This window comes from Vitis vinifera, chromosome 12, assembly GCF_030704535.1.
Source record: "Vitis vinifera cultivar Pinot Noir 40024 chromosome 12, ASM3070453v1".
In the NCBI taxonomy this organism is placed as follows: domain Eukaryota; kingdom Viridiplantae; phylum Streptophyta; class Magnoliopsida; order Vitales; family Vitaceae; genus Vitis; species Vitis vinifera.
The window spans coordinates 24,002,272-24,014,400 of NC_081816.1; the positions used below are offsets into that span (position 1 = coordinate 24,002,272).

General features: G+C 32.3%; 1 protein-coding gene across 1 annotated transcript; it reads left to right on the forward strand.

Moving 5' to 3' along the window:
• The first annotated feature begins 8,271 nt into the window (after positions 1 to 8,271).
• On the forward strand, positions 8,272 to 11,564 carry LOC100243755 (protein NRT1/ PTR FAMILY 4.3). The gene is made up of 5 exons (XM_002268468.4): positions 8,272 to 8,620; positions 8,789 to 9,006; positions 9,232 to 9,672; positions 10,048 to 10,160; positions 10,382 to 11,564. The coding sequence occupies exons 1-5, from the start codon at positions 8,467 to 8,469 to the stop codon at positions 11,277 to 11,279; spliced, it is 1,824 nt and encodes a 607-aa protein (XP_002268504.1). The 5' UTR covers positions 8,272 to 8,466; the 3' UTR covers positions 11,280 to 11,564.
• Positions 11,565 to 12,129: the final 565 nt, after the last annotated feature.

Consider the following 12,129-nt stretch of genomic DNA (forward strand, 5'->3'; position numbering starts at 1 on the left):
ACAACTTCTATCTATCATTTCAATATCTATCATCAGTATGAAGTGCTAAAACCGTTGGTCTCAGCTTTCTTTGGTGTAAATAGGGTTATTGTGATGCCCAATTTTTTGCTGTTCTATAATCTAGTTTTGAAGTATGTATCTGGAATGTATATTGCTTGTTCAGAGGATATGTTTTGTTAAATTGTACCTAAGGAAAAATTTTAGTTTCTTGCATATGAATCATATGCATTGTATTTTCTTGCTCTGTTTTTGGTGTTCTTTTGACTGCAGCAGGAGTTGTTAGGTCTGGAAAATGATTGAACTGTTAAACCCAGAAAACTCGCCACTAGTGTTGGTTTTGGGAAACATTGACTGATGAGTGAGTCTGTAGAGCTTGCTTTATTACACAACATAATCTCTCATGCATCTTCATCCACATATTCACTTTGAAACATCACTCTGACGTAGAGCATTCTTTAGAAGCAATACCTTTTACTTGATGCCTCTCTACACTTAGAAAATAATCCCTAGGAGAAAAGTACATAGAGCTTTCATATGTTAGAGGAATCTACTCCCATACCAGCCACAGAATTTTAACTGCCTTGTAGAAAACAAAATTGTTTCCCTTGATACTCTTTTCTTGTTGCGAATGATAATTGTGCAGGAAAACCTTTCAAACGATCAAAGGTCGATGTGCGTGCCTCACATCACCGTGCACCAGGCTATGCTGTAAAAAAAACAGGTATGCAAAATAGGGAGACAATGAAATTCTCATGAGTTGTGTGACTTGAGCCATACATAGATATATTCTCAGAGGTTATTATGATCACCCTGGTTTCTTTAAGACAAATGAGATGCCCATGAAGTTGTCTTTTTTGAAGTATTCACACCCAAACTTAGTGTGTGGTGAGGCCAGCAATTGGAGGAAAGTAGGCTAGAAGCCAACACTAATAGTTGTGTTTTGGCCTTTGTACCGTCAACATCATGTGGGATCATATCTCAACCCTTGGCCACTCTGGAACACTAGTGTAAACATAATCAAAGATCGTATACGTGATACACTTGTACTGCCTGCGCTTTCTTTTATTCCATAGAATATCTCCTCTTTTGAATCTTTGTGTACATGTGAGTGTGTGGTGGGCAAAAGTGTGTGATTGGTATTTTTGTTCATTCCCTTATTATTGTTCTCAATTCTTGACTTCTTGGTGCTTATTTCTCTGATTTCAGATGTGGGATTTTACTTGATTATGGAATGAATTGGCCATGATGAAGCATCAAATCCACGGGTCCATCCGAGTCATTCTTCATGTATGAGCCTCTTTGACCACTCCTTTTCATGTTCTTCAGATTGTGACATGCTGATAAAAGAGTTTTGAGCAAATTAAACGGCTTATAGAGCCCCTAGGCTTTTAGACGGTCGGCTTTGATCCTTTTTTAGATTTTGAGGGATATCTTAATACACTCAAAACTTCTCGTACCATCATATTATGCTCAACTCAACCCATCACTTCTACCACCACCATTTCTGCTACACTTTCTCCCCCACCCTCCATTGATGCCATTGCCATTGCGGGTGATGCGCTTAATGCTGTCATTCATCACATGTTCGCTTTTGAATTTTTCCCCCCCTCTTTTAACCTTCCCCAGTTAAAAAAATAATATTACCTTCTTAAGGACTATGATGATCACCCCAGGATCTTCAAACTTTGGGTTGACATTTAGGGTTTGTGGCACTGTAATTTTATTTTTTTTTCTTTCTTCTTTTTTTTCATTTGGGGTTGACATTTCATTCACTCCCTCAAGTCAAAAGTGAACATCCTTAGTATGCATAAGCTTATAATAATCTTCTCCTTTATCCCTCCTCTCATGACTTTGCCAAATCCACTTCCTTCGTTGCAGTGAAAGTGAATTCAGAAAAGGATAGGTTTCCCCCCCTCAGCTGTGGTTGGTTGTGGGATTAAATAATATGTTTCCTAGCTTGTTTGGTTAGTGGGAAAAGAAAGGAAAAGAAAACATAAACAAAGTGGTTTGACTATTATAGGATAATGGCAAGTCGTACATCATAGGGGAGTTGTCCAAAATACATTTCACTTTTTCACATGAAGTGAGGAATGCTTAGTATACTATAGTGTTCCATCAAGTCTCAAAGCATGGGCTAATAATACGAAAGCATCTACCACTGCGTGGACTTTATTACCAACAAATGAATTTGCATATGGCATTTAAATAATATCACATTTTGAAAGACGACGATAATAATAATAAAAATGATAATGACGGAAATAAAAGTCTTAGAGGATCATAATACAAGACGAACAACCAATGCGTGGACTCCATTACTAACAAATGGTTTTGTGGGATTGTAAAATGCCACGTAAAGGAAAACCTCAAACCCTAAATAACGAGGAGGAGGAGGATAATGACAGAAGTAAAGGAAGTGTGTGGTTGGTGTAATTATGGGTGGAATATGCCTACTTCGGCCATAGATTTTGGAAGAAAAAAGAAAAGTGGGGAATGTGAGAAAGTGAGTGGAATGGTGTAGGGCACTTTTGAGTTTTGAGTGGCTAACTACCAACTTAGTTTGGAGCCTTTTTGACTAGTAATGTATTGAACAGAGACATGGGGGTGTTGGTTGTTGGTAAAGAAGGCTTGGTGCTTTGAATGAAGCTCATTTTACCACAATTCAATGTATAGAGTAATAGTATACTTAGCATATATTGCTTTGTTTTCAATGTTCAAAGGAATCTAAAGACTCCCTTTTTTCTAACCACAAACCAACCCTAACATTATAATATTTTAAAAGTAACACAAATTTTTTTTTTTTTTGTGATTGAATCATACAAAGGGTCTTTTTATTGTCTAATTTTAAAATTTTAATATATATATATATATATATATATATATATATATATATATAATCATGATTCAATGCTTAGGTTCACTTACTTTCTTTCTATTTATCTATATATATATATATATATATATATATATATATATATATATTACTATTATTATTATAATAGGGAAATTTGTACTTTCAAATGTTGGGTCAAAGACAATAAAATTTACAAGCAAATAAATAAATATCCTTGATGAGGAATGTCTGAAGGGAAACAAAGTACAGATTTTGATGCTAACATTAATGGGAGGAGGTAGATTTGCATGTGGAAAATCTAAGAACTGATTTGGAATCATATCAAACTTGAAATTTGAGCCGAATTGAGAGTTAGGTAGAATAAAGGTACAAATAAATAAAAATTAAATCAAAGAATGCAAAGAAGCAAGAGTTATTATGATCAAATGATTATTTTTGGATAACCAAAAACAATTTCTTAATATCATAGAAAAACCTTATATAATGGAACTTGACATTATTCCTAGGAAGATCGGATGAGTAAGAGTATGTGCCAATGTCTCATACATACTCTTTTGGTAATTTTTTTTTGTTTTTGTTTTTTTTCAATTTAGGAGTAACACAAATTCACACTATTGAATTCATGTATTTGGGAGTAGTGGGTTTATGGTTTTCACCTCCAATATTTCAAAAGCTTGTCCCCACTTTGTCTCCCAATTTCAACTCAAAACACTTTGATATGCTGGCCTTGTACTTCAATTTTTATTTTTTTATTTTATTTTTGGATTTATTAAAGCATATTTTGACAAAGATTTTGTGGTTAGGTTGGAAGGCACTTGATGATGATACCTTTTTCATTGAACAGGTTCCTTATTGCCACTCCTTAGTGCAGAATTTCATAAAAAAAGAGAGGAAATATTCACATTTTTTACTATTTTATTATTTTTAATTGTTAATATTATAAAATAGTTATAAATATCATTTAAAAATAATAATAATCAATAATTTTTAGAAATAAAATTTTAAATATGAAAAACAATATTTTTTATTTACTCTTTATGAATATACTCTCACTTTGGATGTGAGATTCCCTAAATATTTTATGTAAAATAATTCAAAAAACTTTCAATTTGTTCCAAAAGACAATTTATATAAAAAAAAAACGTAATAGTTTTTTTAAGTATGAGAAAACTATTTTTCATTATTTTAAATAAAAAATATTGTTTAAAAAATTTCCAAATAAACCAGCCTTACATTTTTTATTTTACCAAAAAATAAAGAAAATATATTTTTAAATATGAATTCATATAGAAATTAGAAATCTTGTGTGGTGAGCATGCAAAAGCTCTCATAACACTCGTTGGAAAAAAAAAAAAAAAAAATTCACAATCCTTATTTACAATTTGGTATAATCACCAATTGGGTGCACACACGGCCCATGCATAGGTTGCACATGCCGTGCATGATGTACACGAGGGTCACGCACGTGGTTCAAACTCTCTCAACATTTCTCTATTCAAAACCTAATGTACCCTTTGTCTATTTTTCATTTTTTCTTAATTCTAGTTAAACTTATAAAAAAAATTATCAAAACACAAACTCTATAAATCTTAATTTTCTTAAAAATAAAAAATAAATAATTTGACTCAAATGCCAATGTCCCCTACTCTCAAAATGTATAAACTTATTCTTTTTAACTCTTAAAATCGATATTAAACTAAAATCATTGAAAGGGTGTTAAAAATTTTTTTTATTTTATTATTTTGATAAAAAATTTTAAATTTTATAATTTTTTCAAGTTTTAAAAATTAATTTAATTGAGAGTCATTGAAACACACAACATACAAATTTTAAATTAGTGATACACAAATTAGATAAAAAAAATTTCTATAATAAGACAACAAAATTAAAAAATAAATAAATAAAAAGACAAAATAGGCCATATTGTATAAGGACAAAATGAACTTGTAAAAGAGAAATTTATAATTTAATCCTAATTATTACTATTTTTTACAAACGACAAAAACAAAAAAAAAGAATATTAAACAAAAATCATTTAGTGGGTTAACTATAGACATATTTTTTTTTTTAAAAGTCCACCAATTTCCAAAATTTTAAAATAAATTAATATTAGTTAATATTCTATTTTACATACTTACACACATATCCACATAAATTTAAATTAATCTTCCAAGTTGGCCCCAAAAATATTTGGATAATTTGGAGGCACATGCATCACAACACATAATTATTATTATTTTATTTTATTTTTTTAATTAAAATTTGCAATTTGCATGAAACAAGGGATTGAAACCAACGGCGGAGACAAATTTAATAATGATGAATCTAAAAAAAGAAGAAAAAGAATTAATAACTGATAAATAATTAATATGAAATTTTAATTATTTTTTATAATTAAAATATATTAAGTAATTAAAAAAATCCAAAAAAAAAAAGAGAGTTGGATCGGTACTAGTAAAAAGATCACGTGAGTGCACCACAATTATTAATTATTATTATTATTATGATGATAATATTATGTATGGGATGTTAACAAAGACAATTTTTCCAAAACATTAGTCAAAAGGTTGTCGGCATTAAATAACAAAAGCACTTTTGACTATTTTCTTAAATTTATGCACAATTAATTATTAATTGTGTGTCTTCAAATATAAGGAATCAACCATTTGCATGGGGAATTTCAAAAAAATAATCCACAATATTTAAAAAATATTTAACCTTAATAAAACTTCTCATTTTTCTTATGCAGCCTAAGATGGCAAGGGGGGTTTTGGGGTATTGCCTTGTCTCGCCCCAATTATATATAAAATTAAAATTTAAAATTAATTTAATTTTTTATTTTTAATATATAGATAATAAAACATTATAATTATTTAATTATTTATAAAATATATTTATTTTAATGTAATTAAAAATTTTTAAAGAAATTTTAAAATTCTTATACTTATTCCACCTTACCCCATTTATTTATTTTTTAATAAGACAGGAATGAGAATTATTTTGATTAAATGGGATGGGGTTGGGATGAAAGTGACTCATTCCGCCCTGTTACCGTTCCTAAAAGCTATTAGATATTATAAACAGATATTAAAAATATAAAAAAAATATATTCAAAAGATGAGTAAGTAAAAGTGTGTTAAGTTGAAAAGTTATTTTTCGATGGCTAAAAGCTTTGACTACAAATAAAAAGTGATTCATAGGAACTTAAACGAGAATAATACGTTAAAAAAAAAAAGTAAATTACAATGAAAAATGAATTTTGGTTTCCATGAAAGTGAAAATTTTATATCTGTCCTTATTTTCAACATAAATGATAATACAACAAAAATTGAAAGTCGGAAAAGATTTCTCCTTTTCATTTTTATTCTAGCATTTCAAATATGCCATAAATTTTAAGACCATGAAAAATTGAAAAGTACATATTAATTTATTAAATATTAACAATTACAATTAATTTATTATCATACTATACCATAAAATGAATTTATAGGAAATTTCATATTTATTCTTATTTTCAACATAAACGATAATATAACAAAAAAAAAAAAGTAGAAAAGATTTCTATTTTCATTGTAGTATTCAAAATATGCCATAAATTTTAAGATGATGAAAAATTGAAAAGTATATCTTAATTTGTCAAATATTAACAATTACAATTAATTTATTATCATGCTATACTATGAAATGAATTTACAGGGAAATTTCATATCTGTTCTTACTTTCAACATAAATGATAACATGACCAAAAAATGAAAAGTTGAAAAGATTTCCATTTTCATTCTAGTATTCCAAACATGCCATAAATTTTAAGATGATGAAAAATTGAAATGTATATCTTCATTTTTTAAACTTTATAAATTAGAATTAATTTATTACCATTCTATATGAATGTATTTAAAATTCATGATAATAGTTGTTACAAGTTGTATAAGATTCTTTCTTCATTGAAATAAAATTATCTCAAGTTGTGGTACCAAACATGTGGCAAGATATTTGTCTTTTTGCACTCTATGAATGCGATAAAAAAGATCTTTTTGGGTTAATTTCTCAAATAGTTGATAGATTTTTTTTTGTCAACCAATTATGATTTTGATTACGAAATTAAAATTAAAATATAACACTACATCGGTTTAATTTCTCATACTAGTAACACGCTTCAATGCGTATCAAATTCACTGGTGTAATTTTATTTGGATATGTATAAAGTAAGATCGGAATTAAAGTATGAAAAGTATGATTAAGGTGTAGAAAAAAATGAATAGAAATGTAAATAATTGGATAAAAGAAATCATGTTGTCGGTCTTAAAAGTTGGGTAATTTTTGAAATGAAAATTAAGAGATTGGTGAAAAACCCATTTGAAAATTTTGAATTTTTGGGCACCATAAATTTTGGTCTGACCAATAATGGAAATGTGTTGCGGCCCAATGAACTCACTTTCTTGTGCTTTACAAAGCAAAAATAGTGTACCAAAGTTGACTTCTCATGCCCAATCCACTTCTCAAATTTAGTTGACTTTTTCAAGTGGTGGAAAGATAAATAAAGATTTGTTTTTGTAAAGCAAATCAATCATTTTTTATTTTTTTATTTTTTTTACAATCCAAAATATAATAAAATCTACAATATTAATGAAACTTATTTCCATTTTTCTTTATTATCAACTCAAATCCTTTTTTAACTTTAATTATTATTAGTAAAATATATATTTTTTTTTTACTAACTATTGATGAATATTTAAAAATAAGTTAAAAAGAAAAATTGGTGTCATAATTATTGTCATTTTCTATCTTTAAACAAAGATATTTTTTCTTAATAAAAAAAAAAGGAATTAAGCCCAATAAAATTTAATTACATAGTAAACAAACTTAATAAACCTATTTATTATTACAATTATACTAATATATTATTGATATTTATGTAAATAAAAGTGTTATATTTATGAGAAAAATATGAAAAGTAAATCTTCTACTTTTGCAAAATAATATTTCTTTTGTAATAAAAAAAATCATAATTAATTCAACCCCATAAAATTCAACAAAATCATGTTAATTATTACAATTAACCTACTAACAACCCCATCTTATTTCACCCAAAATAATAATAATAATAATAATAATAATAAGTTTAAGCCAATAATTATGACCCTTTTTTTTCAGGAAAAAAAAAAGAAAAAGGAAAAGTCATCAAGAAATTAAATTCCAAAGAAAATGCATTGAATGTGGAGAAGCCAAAAGAAATGAGGAGAGAACAGAGTAGTGGAGGTGTCAACTTTATCCAATAAGTTTTGAGGAAAAAAAAAACAATGGTGAGACACAAAGGGCCTTTGTATTGGCTGAAAATTCAATGAACATTGATGAGACTCGAGAGGGTGCAGTCAACAGCAGTTATAATGCATGTGGGCTTTGCAATTTTGTGTTGTTTGTGTCCCCCACACAAGTCTCCAACAAAGCCTTGTAGCTATAAATATGGGACTCTCCAGCTTGCCTCAAAATCAGCAAAGTTGGAAAACTTTCTACCAGTAGTATTGAATGTGATCAAAGAGGAAGTTTAATTGGTTTTTGTACTTGTGGGTCTGTAGAAATTAATATTTCTGGTTTTGCAAAGAAAGAGAGAAATGGAGACAAGAAGGCAGACTAACAAGGGAGAGGAGGGCATGGGTGTAAGTACTGGTCATGAAGATACTGCTACTGCTACTACTGTTGATTGGAGAGGCAGACCCTCTAACCCTGAGAAGCATGGTGGGATGAGAGCTGCTTCCTTTGTTCTTGGTTTGTATCTCTCTTTGGCTCATGGGTTTGGTTCATGGGTTGATGTACTTGTTGAGAAAAAGTGGTTAATGGAAGTGGGTTTTTTTTATGGTGTAGTTTGTAGAATTGTTTCATTTCTTGATATATATGTGGTGGTCGACTCAGGATTTTTGTGATTTTTTTTTGCAGGGCTTCAAGCATTTGAGATTATGGGAATTGCAGCAGTAGGGAACAACCTGATAACATATGTGATAAACGAGATGCACTTCCCCTTGTCAACGTCTGCAAACATAGTCACCAACTTTATAGGGACTGTCTTCCTCCTCGCCCTTCTTGGTGGCTGCATCTCTGATTCTTATCTTGGGAGTTTCTGGACCATGCTCATCTTTGGGTTTGTTGAGCTCTCTGTAAGCCTCTTCTCTCATCATCTCTCTCTCTCTCTCTCTCTCTCTTTCTTTCTTTTGGTTTTCTGCACTTTTTGTCTTTCTCTGACCCTTACAGTCATTCAACAAAAGTGGCTCAAATTCTATAATGATGATAATCAAAACATATATGTGTTTTGTGTGTAAGGTATGAGTATTCTAACAAAGTGGTCTTCTTTTCTTTTTGGTTTTTTTTTTTGTGTTGTGAAGGGTTTCATATTGCTATCAGTCCAAGCCCATCTCCCCCAACTGAAACCACCCCAGTGCAACATGGTAACAGATGGAGAGCGTTGTGTAGAGGCAAAGGGTTTCAAGGCCTTTATCTTCTATCTGGCTCTCTACTTGGTGGCATTAGGGAGTGGATGTGTGAAGCCCAACATGGTTGCCCATGGGGCTGACCAATTCAACAGGGACAGCCCCAAACAGTCCAAGAGCCTCTCCTCCTACTTCAATGCTGCATACTTTGCCTTCTCCATAGGTGAACTTATTGCCCTCACTGTCCTTGTTTGGGTGCAAACCCATTCTGGCATGGACGTCGGCTTCGGAGTCTCTGCAGCTGCCATGGCAATGGGGCTGATCAGCCTGGTCTCTGGCACCCTCCTTTACAGGAATAAGCCCCCTCAAGGCAGCATCCTCACCCCCATTGCACAAGTAATTTTCTATTGACTTCATCAAAATTTTCCCATATTTTCTAGTGTTTGACACCATTTTACTAGCTGTTTGATTAGGACTAGACTGGATTGTTTACCATTTTCCCTATGCTAATGATCAGAAACCACTCCATTTGAACTATTTTAATGAATTGAACTTTTTGATTCTGCTGCTTATGTATGCAATCTTGTTCCCTTGTGCTGATCACAAAAAAACTAACTGATGGTTTGTTGAATATAATAAGATCATGTGGATATAAGAACACAAGTCCTGCCTGCCTTGAAAAAAGTCTTTATAACCTCTCTATTGTCGTAATTCCACCATTTTTATTTGTTGGGTGATGGCTGAAGTAATCAAAATTGGACTCCTATTCAGGTTTTTGTGGCTGCAATTCTTAAGAGAAAGCAAAGGTGCCCACCTAGCCCACATATGCTTCATGGGAGCCAGAACAATGTGCTGGTTGGCAGCGTTGCCACGTCGAAATTCAAGTAAGTTTTTTCGTTCCATTTCTTCAATTTGTCTGTGTCTGTCCCCTTCATCCAAATCTTGTATGGCTTGACCCCATCTTCATACATTTTGTTTTTGTTATTGTCCCTTTCTTTTCTTTCTGATATTTTGAGTAATTCAGAGATTTTGCATACTTTCTGAGGCTTTTTTGCCATTTTTGAATGGTTCATATGATGTTCCTAATGACTGTGAGCAAATATAGGTTCTTGGACAAGGCCTGCATCAAGATCCAAGATGGGAATAATGTGAAAGAAAGTCCATGGAGACTATGCACAGTGGCACAAGTTCAGCAAGTGAAGATACTGCTATCAGTTATCCCGATTTTTGCCTGCACCATAGTCTTCAACACCATTCTGGCTCAGATGCAGACCTTTTCTGTCCAACAAGGGAGTTCTATGAACACCCAGCTCACAAAAAACTTCCACATCCCTCCAGCTTCCCTTCAAGCCATCCCTTACATTATACTCATCTTTTTAGTCCCTCTCTATGATGCTTTCTTCGTGCCTTTCGCAAGAAGATTCACTGGAAACGTCTCTGGAATCTCCCCTTTACAGCGAATAGGTTTTGGCCTCTTCGTCGCGACGTTCTCCATGGTGGCAGCTGCCATTATGGAGGACAAGAGAAGGAATGCGGCGGTGAATGAGAAAAAAATTCTGTCCATCTTTTGGATCACTCCCCAGTTCCTAATTTTCGGTTTATCTGAAATGTTTACTGCAGTTGGCCTCATTGAGTTCTTTTACAAACAGTCCAGTACAGGGATGCAGGCCTTTTTGACAGCCATTACTTACTTCTCCTACTCCTTTGGATTCTACTTTAGCTCTGTATTGGTTTCTCTGGTGAACAAGATCACCTCTAGTTCCTCTTCTGATGGTTGGCTCAAAGACGATGATCTCAACAAGGACCGACTCGATCTTTTCTACTGGTTGCTAGCAGTTCTGAGCTTCATCAACTTCCTGAACTATCTCTTCTGGGCCGGGTGGTGGTATTCATACAAGCCATCTTCCTCTGTCCCACTTCAGAGTGATGCTCATGGGGAAGAATTCATGGGCCAAGGCTTCAACTCCTCAAAAATTGTTGCAGATGTTAATAGCATACCTTGAATGTTTCTCTATGCTCTCGTATTGATATTATATAAACATATATATATATATAGATAAAACTCGGGGTTGTTTTAGGCTTATAGTTTTTGTAAAGATGTGAAGAAGAATGGCCATGAGGGGAGCTTGTGGGGGTGGTAATATTATGTGGGTTTTCTCATCTCCTTGCTGTTTAAGGCCAGTGTCTTGTCCTTGTTAAGCAGATTTGAGAAAGCTCAAATGGGGTGTTGAAGATATGTATGTTTAAAGAGGAAATTGAAGATGATGCACTTTCTTTTTTTGTTACAAGGGTGCCATGGATCTGTGAGAGACTCAACAGAGGCAAAGCCCATTTGCAATGGCCATCAAATTCTGCTTAAATTTTAATATTATAATTCCTTGATCATGGGGAGGAGCTCATCACATAGTTTTTTCTTGAATGATGAAAAGAGGAATATGGCCACCACTGCTTTTGTCACAATCTAAACCACATTGTGATGTGATGCATGTAAATGGAACATCATCAGACCTCTATAAATAATGTCAAAAAGATATATAAAGAGAGAGAGGGAGAGAGAGAGAGAGAGAGAGAGAGAGAATCTATCAGGGAGATGTTCCCATTTTTCCTTTTTTTACTTTCTTTTTTTGTTCTTTTGTTAATGATTTACCTTTCTGCAATGGAACATGTCCAAACATGTTTTGGTGTTGGAGGTAGGGCCCCCCCTGCAACCCCCTTTGCCATTGCTCTCCTCCTAACACCACTGCCATGTTGTTCATAAAAGTGTTGCCTAAAAGCCTAACAAATGTCCCTCTCCTCAACCCAAAACATACAACTTTTCATGGCATGGATCACTAGATTGCTCCACTAGTAGAA